General features: G+C 39.0%; 1 protein-coding gene across 1 annotated transcript; it reads right to left on the bottom strand.

The window, feature by feature from the left end:
* Positions 1-3,460: 3,460 nt before the first annotated feature.
* On the bottom strand, positions 3,461-16,780 carry LOC139461734 (uncharacterized). The gene is made up of 6 exons (XM_071243192.1): positions 16,367-16,780; positions 15,377-15,528; positions 13,907-14,088; positions 9,632-9,770; positions 8,350-8,482; positions 3,461-4,553 (listed from the first exon to the last, which is right to left on the bottom strand). Exons 1-6 carry the CDS (start codon positions 16,773-16,775, stop codon positions 4,426-4,428), a joined length of 1,143 nt encoding a protein of 380 aa, XP_071099293.1. The 5' UTR covers positions 16,776-16,780; the 3' UTR covers positions 3,461-4,425.
* Between the last annotated feature and the right edge of the window lie 2,404 nt (positions 16,781-19,184).

Genomic DNA, 19,184 nt, shown 5'->3' with positions numbered 1-19,184 from the left:
ATATCGCCGGTCAAGATCCAGACACACCAGCCGTTGGTAACACGCTGTCGGGGAACACCACTCAATCAGCCAGTTCACAAATCATCACCACAAGTCTTCATTAGACAGCTCTTACCGTAATTAAAGGGAGTTCCTGGATGTGTGTTTATAGTGAGTGTGCGAGTATGGTTTTACGCTGCTTTTAGCAATATTCCAGCAATATCACAGCGGGGGACACCAGAAATGGGCTTCATACATTGTACCCATGTCGGGAATCGAACCCGGGGGGTCCGGCTTGAAGAGCGAACGCTTTAACCACTAACAGTATTCCAGGTCAGAAATGCTCTCCAACAACCCATGCTTGTCGTCCGAAGCGACTTATGGATACAATAGGTCTTCGGCAACCCTTGTTTGCCGTAAAAGGCGACGATGCTTGTCGTAAAAGGCGACTAACGGGGTCGGGTGGTCAAGCTCGCTAACTTAGTTGATGCATGTCATCGTATCCCAATTGCGTGGATCGATGCTCATGATGTCAATCACTGGATTGTCTGGTCCAGGCTCGATTATTTACAGACTGCGGTCATATAGCTGGAATATTGCTGAGTGCGGCGTTAAACAACAAACAAACCAAGAAATCATTAGACAGCTCTTACCGTAATTATGGGTAACTCATGAATGTGTACAGGTAGTTCGTATGGAGAACAATGGTACCCACTTAGTCGGATCAATGAACAAAGAAGTTTCCTTTTCCGTGATGATTCGACTTGAATGAAACTTGCTAAATTGCCCACTGGCTCAAGTCTGCCTCTCCTTTTTAAAAAAAGAAGAAGCTAGTCATTTAAACCAATTAGATCAAACAAAGGTTTAATACATGTAGTTATATATTATTTTATTGACCTAGCAAAAGATGCATACGTTTGTTGTACGTTATGAAACCCGTGAATAGTTCTGGTATCTGACTCGTTTTCTCTCGTCAGATACGAGACCTATTTACGGTGGCCCACATACCCGCCACTGGTGAGATCATTTTTCACTGTATGCGTCTATATTTTATCTGGCGGCCGCCAAATACTTTTCTGGCGGCCGCCAGATACTTCTACTGGTGAGATCATTTTTCACTGTATGCCTCTACATTTTATCTCACCAGTGGAAGTATTTGGCGGCCGCCAGATAAAATATAGAGGCATACAGTGAAAAATGATCTCACCAGTGGCGGGTATGTGGGCCACCGTACCTATTCACTCGTTTCATAAAATTGTTGTTACACGGGGCGAGTTTAGCATTCTATATAAATGAACTAGCATCTGGGCTCTGTAGCTCACCGACACTTTCAGAGCCGTACATCTATGTTGACAGTTTACTGGTTCATAAATGTTTATCATCTGGCTGTTCAAACTGGTCAGCTCAGGTGAGTGACAGAACACAGGTGTGCCATACAAGTAATCACAGGCAGCTGACATATATCTGTCCCCATGAGTGAGTGAGTGAGTTTGGTTCAATGTAGCACCTGAGAGTTTCTAGGGCTTCGGTCCTGCCCCACACTGAAGCACCTGTGTTCACCCAGCAGTGAATGGATACCCAGTAGGATGAGATGGCAATGTGGTTTTTAACCTTCTAGCACCTAAAAGGTAGCTTGGGTTGTATACTCCCTAGGGAGCTGAGAATGATAGTTTAGTGCACACTTATCCATTGACCAGGGTGCTAATATTGTTCAGCTTTGATCATGCCCCGGTGGTGTGTGAGTGAGTTGGGTTTAATGCCACTTTTAACAGTATTCCAGTTATATCGCGACGTGTCAGCTTAATGTGGGAGGAAAGCCCGAAGTGATGCAGGTCTCAGACGTTTATCACTTCGGTGAAACCTACGAACACGTGTATGGTGCTGACAAACCTAGAAACATAATCGGGGCGAGCCGGGATTCGAACCCACAATCATAGGTTTCTGACATGCCAAAGGGACACAACTCTGCACCGCGAATCGCGGCGCCTCAGACGACTGGGCCACCCGTACTCCTGTGGTGTGGATATAGGGAAATATAAATAGGCCCATTATTATTATTAAAAAATATTCCAGGTATTGGTGTGTCAACTAGTGTGGGAAAAAAAAGCCTGAAGTGATGCAGGTCTTCGACGTTTACCACTTTAGTGAAACTAATGAGTATGACAAACCAAGATACATAAATCAAGGCAAACTGTATTCGAACCCATGACCATGGCCCCGTTCCTCAAAGCGATCTTAGCGCTAAGTTGATTGTAAGTCCCATACTTTAACATGGGCTTACGATCATCGTAGCGCTAAGATCGCTTTGAGGAACGGGGCCCATATGTTTTTGGCACGCTTATGGGTCACACTCGACTCCTGACTGACTAGCAGCGATATACACGGACATTAATCAGTTAAGTGAATAGTAGTGAGAGCTATCTTTTTGAATGAGTGCCACTTTAAAAAAATATTCCAGTTATATCATGGCTGTCAGTCTAGCTTGGTGAGCACAGTGGGGAAATAACTTGTGACTCATTTACCTGTCAAGGCTTGCTTAATCCTGATTGGTGAAACAATTCCCTTTGTTTGACAGACCACCATTATAAGTATTACATCATAACAGTACATTTTGCAAATATTTAGATATTATTTTAAAAATACAAATTGGTAGAGTGCTTAAAATAACTATATTGAAACAAAGAAATATGCTACTCTAACACAGAAATGTTGATGTTATTTGAAATGATAAAACAGTGATGTATTCACAAGGAGAGTCGTGGGGGTCTGTAGAGGAAGACATATGGATAACATATAGATAACCTGTTGACAGTCATGGATAAGCAATTTCTGACCTTGACTCCCGTAATAAATGGCCACACCTTAAAGGCTTATATTAATTCACTGTTGATATGGAATATGTATTACTTATCAACTGTAAAACATGTGCTTGGCCCCTCACTCTGGTGTGGATTGTGAAGTGGACACACTCCCGACATTCCAGTCCATCTCACCCTATGTTAATGACTGTTCCCTTCAGGTTCTACAACTCCACCCTCTAAATACTGATCATTAAACTAATTGTATTTCATTTAACATCTTTCAATCTCTGAAAAAAGAAAAAAGAAAGAAAGGGTCACGGGTGGCCCAGTCGTCTAAGGCGCCCCCAGTCGCTGTGCTGATTGCATCTGTTGGGCGCGCCAAAAACCTATGATTGTGGGTTCGAATCCCGGTTCGCCGCAATTATGTTTCTAGGTTTGTCAGCACCATACCCATGCTCGTTGGTTTCGCCGAAATGGTAAACGTCTGAGACCTGCATCACTTCGGGCTTTCCTCCCACATTAAGCTGACATGCCGTGATATAACTGGAATACTATTAAAGCGGCATTAAATACAACTTACTCACTGAACAAAAAAACATAACAGAATCAAGAATATCTTCATTTGTTTAATTCAAATTTCAACTTAATACATAGAGTGACATCTTAACAGTTTCACATATCCTCTTTCAAAATATTCACTCATAATACTTCATTCGTTCAAATATCTCTTCAGTTGTATTTACATTAAAACAGGGTATTTGTATAGAAGACAAGTTACATAAAAAAATAGAAATCGTTTTCCTCAAAAATGAGATGATCAATTGAGAAAAAGATGGAGTTCACAACATTAGGAATTCTTGACAAGATGTGGAATGCTATATTTCACCCAAGCGTAATACAGCTCCATGGATTTATCAACGGGTAGCTAGCACACACATAATGCTTCCAGGTACTTACAGGGTCTTGGTCTGAAGCAAAAACAGATCTCAGGTTGACTTTCCAAACTATCCCAAACATTCTTTCACAGAGACAATCCAAGAACTATTTTCCCCAACAGGAACCAGGGCCCATTCCAGAAAGATTTACTGCTGCTACAGCTGTCTCAGAATCTGTTCAAGCACTGGACTTGTGAGTGGGATGATACCCTGATGCATTTTTTACTTCTTGATACAAGTATCAATCACAGTCGCACACAAAGTAATTAATATCATTCTTACTTCAAATGTTTGCTTTAATAACTATTACACCAAACACTAATTAGTTTTGAAAATTAGCATTGAAAACATAAATATTTTCATCCATTGTGCCATACTTGACACTGCCAACTGTAAATCGTCACATGCCAGGTATTTGACTATCCTGTCTATGAAAAAGACGGCTTACACACAACAGATAAGAGCACGTGCAAGTATCATGATACATATCGGATTGTTAACAAGGTATCGTGATACGTATCTGATCACACAAGTGGTGTATCGTCCCAGTCCAAAACACATGTATCACTTTGTGAACTAGGCCCATCTAGTAATGATACCAATTAATCAAGATCAATATTTTTTTTCTGGAGTTACAAGACATGGTGTTTTAACAGAACGTCAATGATTTGTTTGAAATTATTTTGCAGGAGGTGTTTTTTGGACAAGACTCATTGGTCTGCAGTGTCAGGCGCCGGTGGTGGCGGCAGCTCCGGCAGCATGTGTCCAAGATAGCTGATGCTGATTTCCTCTTTGTTGTCGGTGACTTCTACATCCATGGCGCCACTCATGAACAACACTGAAACAACAAACGCCGTTATTACATACAGTAAACTACGTCCATAACAACCAACCCGATTTGTTGACATGGTATTTCAGGTGTTACATGCTCACGGTAATGTCTTTGTGTTGGGGGAAAAAACATCAAATCTCATTATGGCGTGTATAATGCGCACCCCCTTCTACACAGCTGTGTTTTTAAAAAAGAAGAAGTGTGCACTTTCATCAAGAAAATACGGTATAATGAACTGACGGATATAACAAACTGTTTTTTGGTCCCATCCATTTGCTGTTTATATTCTGTACATATGCTTATATAACAAACTATGCTTATGATGTTCGTTATAACTGTAGTTTACTGTAATACAAATCTTTCAACCATATTCATTGGCCTAAAAGCAGTCACACATCATTCAACAAAAACTGAAAAAGTTAGGTGTGATAATTTATAGTATTGACTAGCGCTACTAAAACTAGAACTAGTAGAAGTGGTATTCACTTCGTTTGTTGAAACCTCCTACCATCATTGTAACCCTAGTTTGATATGTTGAAAGTATTTTTTACAGATTATACAATTGTGCTGTGACGTCATAGAGACGTTTGACGTCATCTTACATCAGTAAAAATCGCAAAAATAAGGTACAAATATTTCTTATTTCTCTCTTGTTAGTTTGTAATGTAACAAAAACATTATTTCAAAACCAAATGTTTGATGTTACATATGTCTGTAATAAATATGAATCGAAGCTTGTGAATAGTATTTTTGTGTTTCTAAGATTCTGTAGTTTTAAAATATGACAAGAAGTCAAAATGTCATTGTTCACCCATAAGGTCACATACCTCATTGTTGGTTACAAATATAGAGCTCAGACTTCTGGATTCCAGAATAACAACACAAAAGTCATAAACTAAAAAGGTTTTAATTTTTAAAGGAAAACAAAAGTCACTTACATGTAAAAAGTCCTCTCATAGACATGTCTATTTACAAACCTGTATTGCGATAAGGTCTGTATGCATAGTTTATTACATCAAAGGCTAATTGTGTAATGTTTCACAAGTCAGTCAACTTCAGTGTATGCATGACCAGATCGTTTTATACAAGTATCTTAATACATTTTGCCAGGGTTACGGTCAAACTATTCCCAATTGGACCTATCTCTTGAGACCAACCGCGGGTACCCGGGTAGGGTCGGGTAATAGGGGGTTGGATACACGGGTATTAAATTTGGACTCGTCCCAGCCCCACTATGTTAAGTGTCGTTCAATCACCGCAAATGAAAAATCATCCACCAACTGTTTACTTCGTTTATATAAATATATGAAGATAGACAGGAGCCCAGTCAAGCGGACATCAGTCATACTCAAAGGGAGGTAAGTCATGGTGAGTTTTGGTTGAGTTAAAATTATAGCAAAGGCTTATTTCTGTGAAATTAAGACTTTATTTTTTGTATAAAATTCATAACTGGATGTATTTGATTAAAAAGTATCAATTATAATAATTAATAGCACAAAATCAGTTTTCATGTTTTGCTCCCCAAAATTCCCTTTTCACGTGAACACTTATGTTCATTTAGACAATTAACACTGTCATACTGATGTTATTCATTTGGTGTGTTTATTTTCAGGAATTCTCCTTGAGCAATATAATGTTTTGCTTCATGCTGATTGGCTAGTTCACATCAACTGATCCATTGTTTTTACTGTTTATGAAGCAGTCCACCGTGTCGTCACATCAACGTATTGTCACAAATAATTAAAGATGATGTCTTCTGTAGTGCATGACGTCACAGACAGTTTTATGCGACACAGTTCAAACAAAGGACTGTCTCAGCTGGCGCCTCTGCTTTTCAACATTGTTCCAGAAAAAAGACAATGGGTCACATATAATATATCCGACTCACAACTAGGAATTACGGATTAACTGTTGCTTGTGAAATGATGTTGATTTTTTTTCTTTTCAAATTTTCAATTAATTCACTCGGGACATAATCCATAGTTTCTTGTAAGTTATTCTGTAAGTAGATAATATTTTCTCATCTGACCTTCTCATTTTTGGCAATGAAGATCATAGACTGTTTTATCTTTTCAGCAGCGCCTAAAGAGGTTCTATATTCCTGGAGAAAACTGCATAAATCCTTTCTATTTGTAAAAAAGATATTTTGTGCACACCAACGGCAGAAATGGACTATTGAGTGATAAATACAATAGATCCTGCACTTATTTGTTTTGCATAGTTTGAGTGGGAAATACAAGCGCATTGCTATGAAAAGTTTAGATTTGTGTGTGTGTGAGTGTGTGTGTGTGTGTGTGTGTGTGTGTGTGTGTTCTCCATGAGAATTTAAAAGAGAACGGCTTCACATAACCCCAAAAGCTGTTTAAAGAGATTTCTAACAAATCTAAGTCTTAAATACAAATGAGTGTAGAAAACCTGATTTCCAGTATTTGTTTAGCTCGTTTTGACATAGCTGCCTATGAACATAACCTATTTGAAATTAGAACCTCGTGAAACTCAATAAGACAATGTTCGTCTTCCATGCAATAAAATAGAATCCCATGTTTTCGCCAGACAAACAGCCCAAGGGAGATAACCCTTGGCAAAAAAACATTGCCTATTGATGATGTGATGAAAATGTAGAGTCTTTCCGCAGTATACCCTGAAATGATGCAAACATGTTCTTGCATCCCTCATGACCTCTGTAAATCACTGCTCCCCCTGACAGAAGTGCTGCAAGCTTCCAGATTTACAGAAATATATCTTGCTTGCAAATAACCACGGAATCACTCATAAAATCCCCCAAATCTGTGTCCATGCAAAAATGTTATTTTCAGGAGACAAAACAGTAGTAAGTATTAAGGCAGCGTTAGAAATTGGCACTAGTCCTGTAGTCCTTGCCAAACTGCCCTATAGTTAAGGTATCATAAGGACTAGTAGAAATTTGCCATTTTTAAGGGTTTTGCTATATATTATCAATATAAGGACTAGTGAACTAAATATGTTAGTTTCTATCCCTGATTAAGGCCCTGGGGCTCATCTCACAAAGCGATTTAGCACTAAGTCGGTGGTAACTCCCATACTTTAACATAGATATGTGTTTGCAAATTTGCAGGTGTTATTGAGTATTCATTACACAAACATTTCATTTGAATCCAACAGCATCAGCCAAAGGTTTCAAATGTTACAATTTACATTATGAGTTGAAAAAGTCCTTTTTTTAACCTAATATTTAACCTACTGGTACTTCAGAATAGTTCCTCAATCCCTATCCGGTAATTCTTGATAAAGTCACAAGAAATAAGAATGTTATTTACTTGGTCTATATATGAACTTTACAAAGTAGACACAATTTATGGATAACAACTTCTTTAATACTGTAAAGGCCACGTTTCGGTATAGATCCATATACCATTGTAAAGCAGTCTTGCTTGACAACGGTATAAGGATCTATACCGTAATGTCGCCTTTACAGTATCAAAGAAGTTGTTATACACAAATTGTGTCTACTTTGTCATCCGTCAACTTATAAGTAATGCCTACCAAACAATATAAGAACATTGTTTTGATATTTAAAGAGCAAATAAACTTTTCTAAGTAATACCTGCTACATGATCATTTATGTGTTGCTCTCAACACCACACTCAGCAATATTTCAGCTATATGACCAGACAATCCAGTGATTGATATCATGAGCAATGATCCATGCCACCAGGACACAATGCCATACATCAACCAAGTCACTGTGCCCTGTTGCTGGGAACCAGTTCTAACCTCGACTCCCCAATGGGACTAGCCATTCTACGAAACAGAAGCGTCCTACCTATATCTCCCTCCCTCACGGTGACGCTCACGGGCTGACAGAGGTCATCACATCCCTGGTGTGGGCGGAACACGAGGGTCCGCGTGCCCGTCCCCTGGGCGTACCAGCTGTACCCTCCCAGTGTGCTGGCGGGCTGGAAACAGCACGAATATACAACAAAACTCTTACGCAAGGCATCAACAGGGCAAGTCATTACAATAATATATTTTCCAAAAACCTTTAATTAAAACAGGCATGTTTAAACAATAGGAACAATACTTGCTTCAATTCATTCCATTTTACATCTAAAGCTATGTCAGACTACCCCCTTACATACTGAATTTGATAAACACTCATTTCCACGCTCACATGGTTGATGAGCTAACCGGCATGGCAGCACTGTCTCCCTCCAAATATTGCGAAATTATTTTAAATGAAAAAAGAAGATATTTCAGATTATTTATTTTTATCATATTATACTTATTATATTATACTTTGATATCCCTAAAGAAATTTGGGTTACATCAGAACAAGGTCTCATTGATAAACACATACAAATATATAAGAGCATCACAAACATTATTAACATTAAATGAGGTACTTGTGACTAAACAACATTATTCATCACAGAACTGGTACAAGTTGTACACACATATCCAATTGCTCACACAGCTTCTACACAACATATAGGGGCGGTTGGGTAGCCTAGTGGTTAAAGCGTTTGCTTGTCACGCCTAAGACCCGGGTTCGATTCCCCACAAGGGTACAATGTGTGAAGCCCGTTTCTGGTGTCCCCTGCTGTGATATTGCTGGAATATTGCTAAAAGCGGCGTTAATCCACACACACTCACTCTACACAACATAGAATATGAACCAGTCCTTGCGACCATCTCGAGTGAGTGAGTATGGTTTTACCCCCATTTTAGGAATATTTGAGCAATATCACTGTGCTGATAGCGGGAGTTTTGGGGGGACTGGAATGCAGTTAGCTGTTCCTCACTTTGAGGATTTCCGAGACCCTTATTCCACTAAGTGTTTCGGGAATACCAGAAAAGAGCTTCACATATTGTACCTGTGTTGGGAAATGAACGGCGTGACAAGTGAAAACTTTCACCATTTGGCTACCACACTGCACCACGACAATCTGGAGGAACTTACAGTATTCTTGTGCTCTGTCTTGATCTGGCTTTGGTGGTATCTTAGACATTTATCCAAATGAGGCCAATGTCAGTGTAGATATTTCTAATGGATATATGAAAGTGCAGACTATATGAAAATATAGAAAGTTTGGTGCTAAACTTACAAGTTTTCTATGTTGTGCACCCGTTCCGTCAATGAAGATGTTCCTCTGTAGACAAATCTCAGAATTGGACGGAATGACCGACACTTTCGGAAACAGACTTCGCATAAGCTGCCCATGAAACAGATGATCCCTGCTCTCCCTGCATGAGGTTACCATAGTTATGATGATCATTATTATACATCAAAATTTACGATAAACAGATCCTCCTGTTACTTTCCAGCCATTTAAAAAACCTCCTGTAAATAATCATATCTGGTTAACCTTCTATCTACAAACTGTCAGATACACTGACACGTAAACATATAGAGAATCTCAACTGAGTGCCTTTTCATATCAAATATATCAACACGAGTTTGAGTTTTTCCACTTTAATCAATGAGTGTTGATATTTTTTATATCAAAAGACACTCGAGTGAGATTTTATTTATCATCTAACATCATTCTTCGAACATTTTCAGTTTGTAGACAGTAATAAGCAATGTCTTGAGTGTAAAAAGTACTGCTTACAGCTTCAGTAGTTGAGCCATTAGTGATGTCATTTGATTGTGATGTCATGGTAACCAGTGATGTCACAATGGTCTGCAAAGCATTGTGATGCAATTTCATTGCAGCAATATCAACAATGTAGATATCGCTTGATCTTATCCAAGGATATCTCCTGTGGGAGCCAGTTTTGGATGATAAATTATTATACACAAGAAAATACTGTACAAGGCACAATGCAGCAGTAACTTATTCAGGAAGAGTATTTCTAATATTTTTCCCTCAGGTCAGATCAATTATTGTAATGATATCAAGGTAAATTGCTGTATTTTTCACAAATTGTTTGGATCTGATATTAGATTTATTAATAATCTCAGTTTGTGTTGATTGGAGATTTGATGTTTATTTACTGTTTCAGAAATCATCAATAATTAAACCAAACCTGCAAAGTAGGGTTTTGTGGTAGACCAATCAAGCTCCTCACAGTGATAGCCCGTTTGCAGAGCTCTCTATACTATCACTGCACCAGTCAAAACTCCCCACTGTGATAGGTAAACCCAACCATGCTTGGAGTTGAACTCGCAACTGAATGACTGTTATGTTTACAAACGAGTGAAGACTGTCGTTACGCCGAATACACTTACCCCTGCTAAATTACTTTCTTTGTTTGTCAATTTGAATTTCTATTTCATTAAAACTATCATGTTATTGATATAGTAAGAATGTAAGGGAGAAGTTGGTTGATTTTCCGTTAGTCTGCAATCTCGAACCAATCTGATGATACAAACAACAAAGTAAATTCACCTGGAAAACATGGTCAGTCGTAAACCTTTTCAAAATTCACTATGATGGCATTCCCAAAGACATAAACAAAAGTATAAACGGTACTACATTTGGGGTTAGAGGGCAAATTTCAAGATTCTTGTAATGGCCGCGCCCACACTGGTGGCAGCGATGTTACAGAGAGTGTAACGAAGGTGTCACGGAGCTTGTAGACCAATAGGCTAAGGGAAGCAACTCACTGTCAATAGGGCCAAGGGAAACAACTCACTGACATGTCATCACAAACTGTTTTCCCTTTTTCCTAGTTTTCCCAGTGCTTTTAAGAAATCACTTTGAAACATTAACAACTCCATTTTAATGACAAGTCAAGGGATTACTCCCCTTTTCCTATTGACCTAGATCTCCTGGTACTTTTAAGCAATTGTTTTCTTTTCATGAAATTAGTGAATAAATTGTCAGAATGATATCTTTAACGATAAATACACAACACAGTGTATCCAATACGTCCAGACGCTGCTAATATGGCATCTTTCTTTCTGGGTTAGTCCTGGTGGGAATTCAGCCAGCAAAATTCATGGTAGTCCTCTAACCCGCGACTATTAAATTGTGTTGAGGACAAGAGTAAGACTGAAATTCAATGCTAGAACATTTGAGGGCTATAATTCTGAACCAGGTCTCAATGCTTCAATCTTGCTACAAATTAGAACTGAATAAAGCTAACAGCACATGTAAATGGGTCCAAGATATTTATCATAAAACAATTTAGATATAACATACTGGAACCAGTTTTGTCCTCTGCACCAGTCTTATAAAAATCCCCAATTTCTATAGCTGGGAATAAAAGTAATACAAGTTTGTTTGTTTGTTTATATATTAACTTGTTGTTTAATGCTGCAGTATTCAATATTTCAGCTATACAAATGCAACCTGTAAATGTTCAAATCTGGCTCAGACAATCCAGTGATTTAAGAAAAATAGCCACACATGATCCACAGTTAGGTAACATATATTATATTTGGATAACACTTTCTTAGTAAAGTACAGATTCTAGTACTTTCGGACCCACACTGCCAGGAGTTAGGCACCTAATAGCCAGCACAAAAAGTCAGCGATCTCACACACTCAGCCCTGAGGCTTCTACAAAATGAAAGTCTGACAACTGGTAGTCTAGATCATGTACTTTGTGTACCCCTCTGATAAGTGTAAATTTGCACGGTTCCCATGGCCGAAAGCTATAAACACACAATGCCATTTAGAAAGTACTAGATTCTGTACTGTACTAAGAGAGTGTTATCCCAAATATGACATTTGTTACATACGACTACTTTCTTAATGGCATTGTGTGTTCACGCAGTTAGGGTATGATGAGACGTAACATGACCACCCAATCCCATAAGTCTCCTCTTACGACCAGCATCGGTTGCTGGAGAAGAACTCTGACCCAAACTCCCCCTGGTGCTGACACATGTACCTACAATGATCTGGGAATGGCAACAGCACATTATTACAAGCATTTCGTACAAACACCACTGTTGATCGAGCTTTTGTTAGAATTTAGAGTTTTTACTAGAGTTACGTCCCTTGGGAAAAAAAAGTGCCATGCGGTCGGATTGCAAACTGCAAATAACGGAGCTGTCTGCGATTGCGTGAGATTGATGTATTTCAACTGTTTCCATGTGTAATGCTGCACCCTTGGGTGATCCATCATGTTTTACGTACATATTTGCATTCATGTGACATATTCATGACTTGAAAGAGAATATTTGACCATGTATGAGCCTGAAACTGCAATGATGTCTGACAGAATAAAAATTGTTTTGAACTTTTGCTCCCGCGACAACTTGGAAACAACAACAACTACACCTCATGTCTCTGATGCAGCCTTTTCGGCTATGTATTTACTTAAGGATTGACTGTGTATTTTTTTCGGTTCATTGAGGTATGAATCGAAAAACCGATGTGCAAACTGTATGAATCCGCGTAGCGGATTCTTACAAAAGTTTGCACATCGGTTTATTTTTGTGTATTTTTTTCGGTTCATTGAGGTATGAATCGAAAAACCGATGTGCAAACTTTTGTAAGAATCCGCTACGCGGATTCATACAGTTTGCACATCAGTTTTTCGATTCATACCTCAATGAACCGAAAAAAATACACAGTCAATGCTTATAATTAAATTCAACAACGTAAAACATGTTTTATCTACAATAGTTTAACCCAAAACAGTTGCATATATCAAAACAGACAAAAATGACGGCATTGATGAACATTCCAGGTGTAGGAATACATACAGTGGCGTGACATGAATCAGGTGATCATTTAATTTATGCACATAACTTGACACGCCTACACAGTCAGTAGCCAATCAACGGAGAGTGAGATTAAAACAATGTTCATTTGACCTGCCAATTAAGGCAAGAGGCGAAAAGACTTGCAACAGTCAGACTGTAACGAACCGGAAGAAATATGTCCGAGAGAAGGCGGCTGTTTCAAATAACATGGTCATTTACTGCGTGATTCAAACATTACTTCTCTGATTACGGTAAAACAGTTGGAGAAATGCTAGTTAGAAATGAAACGCGAAGATATGAAAGTTGAACCGAGGCGAGCGGGAAAAAAACTGGCGAGCGAGCCTGCACGTTTGCTGTTTCATTCATTCTCGGCCTTCGGTTTCAAAGGGTAGTTTGGACAATGAATATGCATGAAAGTCGCTAAATGTCCTGTGCATGACGATACACGTGAGCAGAAAGGGAATTCCCTCGACTGTAATATTGGGATTCCCCGACATTCCGCAGTAATAAAAGTAGTGCGCAGCGGTGGGCGTGGCTCAATTTTTTACATTCATTGGGAAATGAATGCAATAACACGTGACCAATTCAGCTAATCAGAATGCAGGAATTTCCATGAACACAACGAAAATTTAATTATTTCAAGTTTGAATTAAATCATTATATAGATTCATTTTTGTATAATAGTATGGACCTGTTTCAGTAAGAGAGGGATACCTACCAGTTACATGAGAACTTTTCCTCCTGAATTATTTTGTCAAGCAAATCTGGTCGAGCAAGATCCCTTGTAGACTGTGCCCAGTCGGCTGTACTCTTCAGGGGATGTCTGGCCAGCATGTGGTTGTCCTTGAACTTGTGTAAAACTTGCCACACGTCACGGAGATGTACCGGAGCCTGGAGGCCCTGCATCATGTCACAACTTGTAAATCAGTGGCCTGAGGTGATGCAGGTCTTAGACATTCACCACGTTGGTGAAATCCATGAGTATTGGTATGGTGCTGACAAACCTAGATGTATCATCAAGGCAAAACTGGCCCTCCCTGTTTTACAGCACTGGTGTTAAATAATTATTAATCTCATGGGCTATTCTCATTGCATTAAAATGTCAGCCGCAAAACATATTCAAAATTGTGCAATAGCTTGTTAACGCATGGCATATTTTGAGTCGGATCCACACTATGAGTCCTGTCCTGTTCGAAACTTCTATGTTTACTAGATGCACTAGTGACCTTACACAGACGTAGGACTTGTGACAATTGTCACAGTGGGCTACGTCCCAACTAACAGAAGAAAGCTGCATGTACTTTCTTCTTCGTGTGGGTATTACGTAATTTGTTTTATTTACCAATAGATTCAATAAACTTTAAATACCAATCTCTGCGTCGTGTCTCTTTCCACAACCTTGACTTTTTTGTTTGTTAAACCGTAAATGTGAATAATATATTACTCGATAACAATGAATAGAACCCATACATGTATGAAATCAATAAAATTACTATCAAATTTTGTGGTTTGGGCAACATCTCTAACATAATGACAAACTTTCTTCTCAATGATTACAAATTGTATTTCTATGGAACATTTTAGTGTGAATGGTTGACTTGACAGTCAAAGGGAGACAACTACTGAAAATGGTTCTTATTATACAAATCGTATTTCTGTGGAACATTTTAGTGTGAATGGTTGACTTGACAGTCAAAGGGAGACAACTCCTGAAAATGGTTCTTATTATACAAATTGTATTTCTGTGGAACATTTTAGTGTGAATGGTTGAACTTGACAGTCAAAGGGAGACAACTCCTGAAAATGGTTCTTATTATACAAATTGTATTTCTGTGGAACATTTTAGTGTGAATGGTTGAACTTGACAGTCAAAGGGAGACAACTCCTGAAAATGGTTCTTATTATACAAATTGTATTTCTGTGGAACATTTGAGTGCGAATGGTTGACTTGACAGTCAAAGGGAGACAACTGAAAATGGTTCTTATTATACAAATTGTATTTCTGTGGTACATTTGACTGTGACTGGTTGACTTGACGGTCAAAGGGAGAAAACTCCTTAAACAGATTATTATACAAATTATATTTCTGTGTTACATTTTGGTGTGAATGGTTGACATGACTGTCAAAGGGAGACAACTCATATAAAAGGTTATTATTTATCCTTCTTAAATAGGATGAGACGATTACCCTGAAAACCATTGGTCCTGAAACAATGGAGAGGTCGAACTCAGTTGTGGCCGTCATTTCTTGTGCCGTCTTCATCTGCTGGCAGTTCATGCAGTCCATTGAAGGGTCATTAAACATGGGATTTTCAATGAGGCATTCCGAGTCGTAGTACTCTTGAACAAGAAAAGGTCCAAGTGAAGACATTAGTACAGTACGTCTTTCATGCATAGCTGCAATATTGCTGAGTGCGGTGTTGAACAATAAACAAACAAAAACATCAATTGGCTTGTATCTAAACATGCACCGACCAAGCTTCTGGAGCAAGGCATATAGGATTCGAACCCATGAGCAACTGATCCTGGCATGGCTAAGGGACTCAACTTTGCACAATGAGATTGTTGGACTAAGAGCACTAGCTTAACCAGCTAGACCAACTTATTTTTTTATTCTTAATCTTCAAGACAAACAACTTTGCCCAAATTTGCATGTTTAATAACACGTACAGAAAAGAGCACAATTAAGTTTTCTACTCCAAGTAAAATATAAATAGTAAACATAAAAAGTAATAATTCTAATGGGTTGTGACAGAACATATAGTATGATGATCCATTGTAAATGAACTATCGAGATAATAAGCGTACCATCCTAGTTATGTAGATATGGTCCTAGTCCTAATCATAACAGTTGTACTTTTACATCAGTGTCAGACAAAGTAGTATAACGCTGTATTCGGTCAACCCATACTTGCCGTATAAGGCGACTAACGGGATCGGCTGGTCAGGCTCGCTGAACTGGTTGATACATGTCATCGATCTCCTTTGCGTTGATCGATGCTTATGATGTCAATCAGTGGACTATCTGGTCCAGACTCGATCATTTACAGACCGCCGTCATATAGCTGGAATATTGCTGAGTGCGGCGTTAAACAACAAACAAACAAACAGATAGTAAACAAAGCAGACGACGATTTCTCTGACATTTACGATTACAAACAAACAAATCAACACTTACTGTCAATGCGAAATGCTTGCTGAAGCGGAACACTCACGCTGAGACGCATCGCCCTAATTATGTTGTAAGCATACGGGAGAATGAACCGAGAGGGGAAAATTGACCTGGCTTGATATGCCATTACGCCCGCTGCCACCGTCGTCGCGACAAACAGCACCCCTGCCAGTCCAAAACATATGTTGAAGCACCATCGACATCGGGACCACGTCTTCCGGGCCGCGAACTTTCTTGCTTGGGAGTCGCGATCTTTCTTTTTAGGTAATTTCTTTGTGTCTACTTTCATCGACATGGCTCGCTGAACACATGTTTCTATCTCTGCGTCGTTCAATCCCCATTCCTTGCCAAGATGACGAAGTTCAGACACATTTTGTCTGACATAGGCGAGCGCTTCCTGGATTTCAGTCGCCATGTTGGACACGCATAACAGCACAGTCCCCAGTTGTGTCCTTGGCGACTAAACTGGCCGAGGTCTCCATGTCCGCACCCGCACGTAGTGGTCCGTCGCAACCCAGCCAGACGCCTAGAAAGTTATAACTGTTTAATGACTATCCGCTCTTGAGTTAACTATATTAGTGTGTAGAATTTAAATAGGTTTTTCTTTTCTTTAAGAGACACCACGTTGGGTTTATCATGGCCACATTATACCTGCCAGTGACAAACACACAGTCTCCCGTTGTTAGATTGCGCTGGTCTCAAATGACCATATCCGCTTGTTTATGTACGTCCCATAAATGAGTGAGTAAGTTGGGTTTAACGCCGCTTTAAACATTATTCCAGTTATACCACGTCGTGTAAGCTTAATTTGGGTGGAAAGCCCCAAGTGATTCAGGTCTCAGACGTTTTCCACTTCGGTGAAACCCACGAGCACGGGTATGGTGCTGACAAACCTAGAAACATAATCGGGGCGAACCGGGATTCGAACCCACAATCATGGGTTTCTGGCTCGCCCAAGGGACGCAACCCACAAATGATAATATATACATACAATGCTTGTTTTGGTTTATGTAAAGGGGCAGTTCAAAAATTCAATGTAGGATATATAAAGAGATAAATAAACTTTGAGACCGAGTTTTCGAGTTCGTCAAGTTGACACTTTTTTCCTTAACTCGTTTCATACGTACGATCAAAGACCATATACCGAGTATAAACAGCAATTTAAACAACCAATGACTTAAACTACAGATTCCGCGAAAAGTTGATTTTGTCGATATATGTGGGTTTTATTTATATGGAGTGAGTGAATTAAAAACTTAACGTCGCATAAGCATTATTTTATCTATATCAATCATATGGAACCGACGGCATTACCCAGGACACGGTTTTCATTTAAGAAATTATCCAATACCTTTAGAATACAGTACCACAAACTTTTCAAACACATGACAATACCCTATGACGAAAGTTGTAGTATTTTGTTGCCAGTCACCCCGGCGAAACAATGCCGTGTAACGTCAGTGCAACAAGGTCGAGTGTGTCGAGTGTGCATAAGCCCCTCCCAGTGATCTATCGCCTCTATACGCAATGTCACTGAATACACCCAGCGATGTTGAGAGTTTTGAATATTTGTTTACTAAATAAAGCCTGCGGCGGCGCATTTTATATCAAGCGCTAGTTTATTGAAGCATTTTCATTTTCACTTTATTTTTTATTTCGTTTTTTTTCGTACTTCAAGTGGCTAAAATGGTCATAAATGGGGACTTATATACATATATTATTTTTTCGGTTCATTAATTTTCATTATAATGCACAAGAAATATAGAATACTAAACGAGCTCCCGTGTAATACCCGTTGGGTGATCTCTTCACGGGCAAGTAATAATGCAGTTTCTTACACACCTGTGGGTGAGAAACCCATTTGAGATAACTGGTATCAAACATATGTGTGAGATCAAATTTCAGGCCCGTGATTGGCTACTCCATGGTGATGACCTGGGGTCAGATGATGACGGACTACTTTCCTGAGTGTAAGTCATTCATAAGTAGCTCGTGCTTCAGTCGAATGTTCACCTACGTCTGTATTGAACAGCAAGACCGTGTAATTAATAATAAAAATAAACAAACTCGTCTTCGTCTGCGAGTTTGTTTGTTATTATTATCACTTACATTGTCTGTTGTTATGGCAACATTATCGTTTTTTCAGAGTGTAAACCCCCTGGATGCCACAGCGACACATATGTCCCTTCTCTTCAACCCTCACTTCGAAATCGAATAAATTTCACAATACATCACGCAGAATCTTCACAGTTTTGAATTCCCCCTTCTGTTTATCATTTACTGTCATTTTAGGCAATTCAAAATTACTGAAAGTGACTGAAAGTTAGGTACATTGTAATTACAATCTCGCCAAATCACAATTCACGGCGTTATATAAATATTTACTGTGTGTTTAGAAATCTAAATATCGGATATTAACTCGAATAATTAGGGTAGAAAAATAGCATATTAGTGATCACGGGTATCACATCACTAATGACAATTCTGAAACGTCGCTGATAAGCCTAGAATCGTTTAGAATGTTTTGGAAAATACGCATATCCAAACGCCGAAGTGTACGTTCCGCCATATTGGATTGTGTTTACAAAATGCCGGTTATGAGACGCCTATTCGATCAGGTATATTTCAAACTCAGCTGCTATACATGCATCCCTGAATTCCTCATACATTTTCGAAACAACGGATAAATGGTCTTTGTCACCAATGCAAATTATCTAGATGAAATCATGCGAAATAAATTAGGTATGGAAACGAAAACTGTGCTCGGAAAACTGTACTTGCTGAAATGTAAACAAAGCAAAATTCAAATTTTACACTGTGTAGC

The sequence above is a fragment of the Haliotis cracherodii genome, unplaced genomic scaffold, assembly GCF_022045235.1.
Source record: "Haliotis cracherodii isolate W230 unplaced genomic scaffold, xgHalCrac1.p SCAF_15, whole genome shotgun sequence".
Lineage (NCBI taxonomy): Eukaryota > Metazoa > Mollusca > Gastropoda > Lepetellida > Haliotidae > Haliotis > Haliotis cracherodii.
This window is presented reverse-complemented; position numbering and strand designations above follow the sequence as displayed.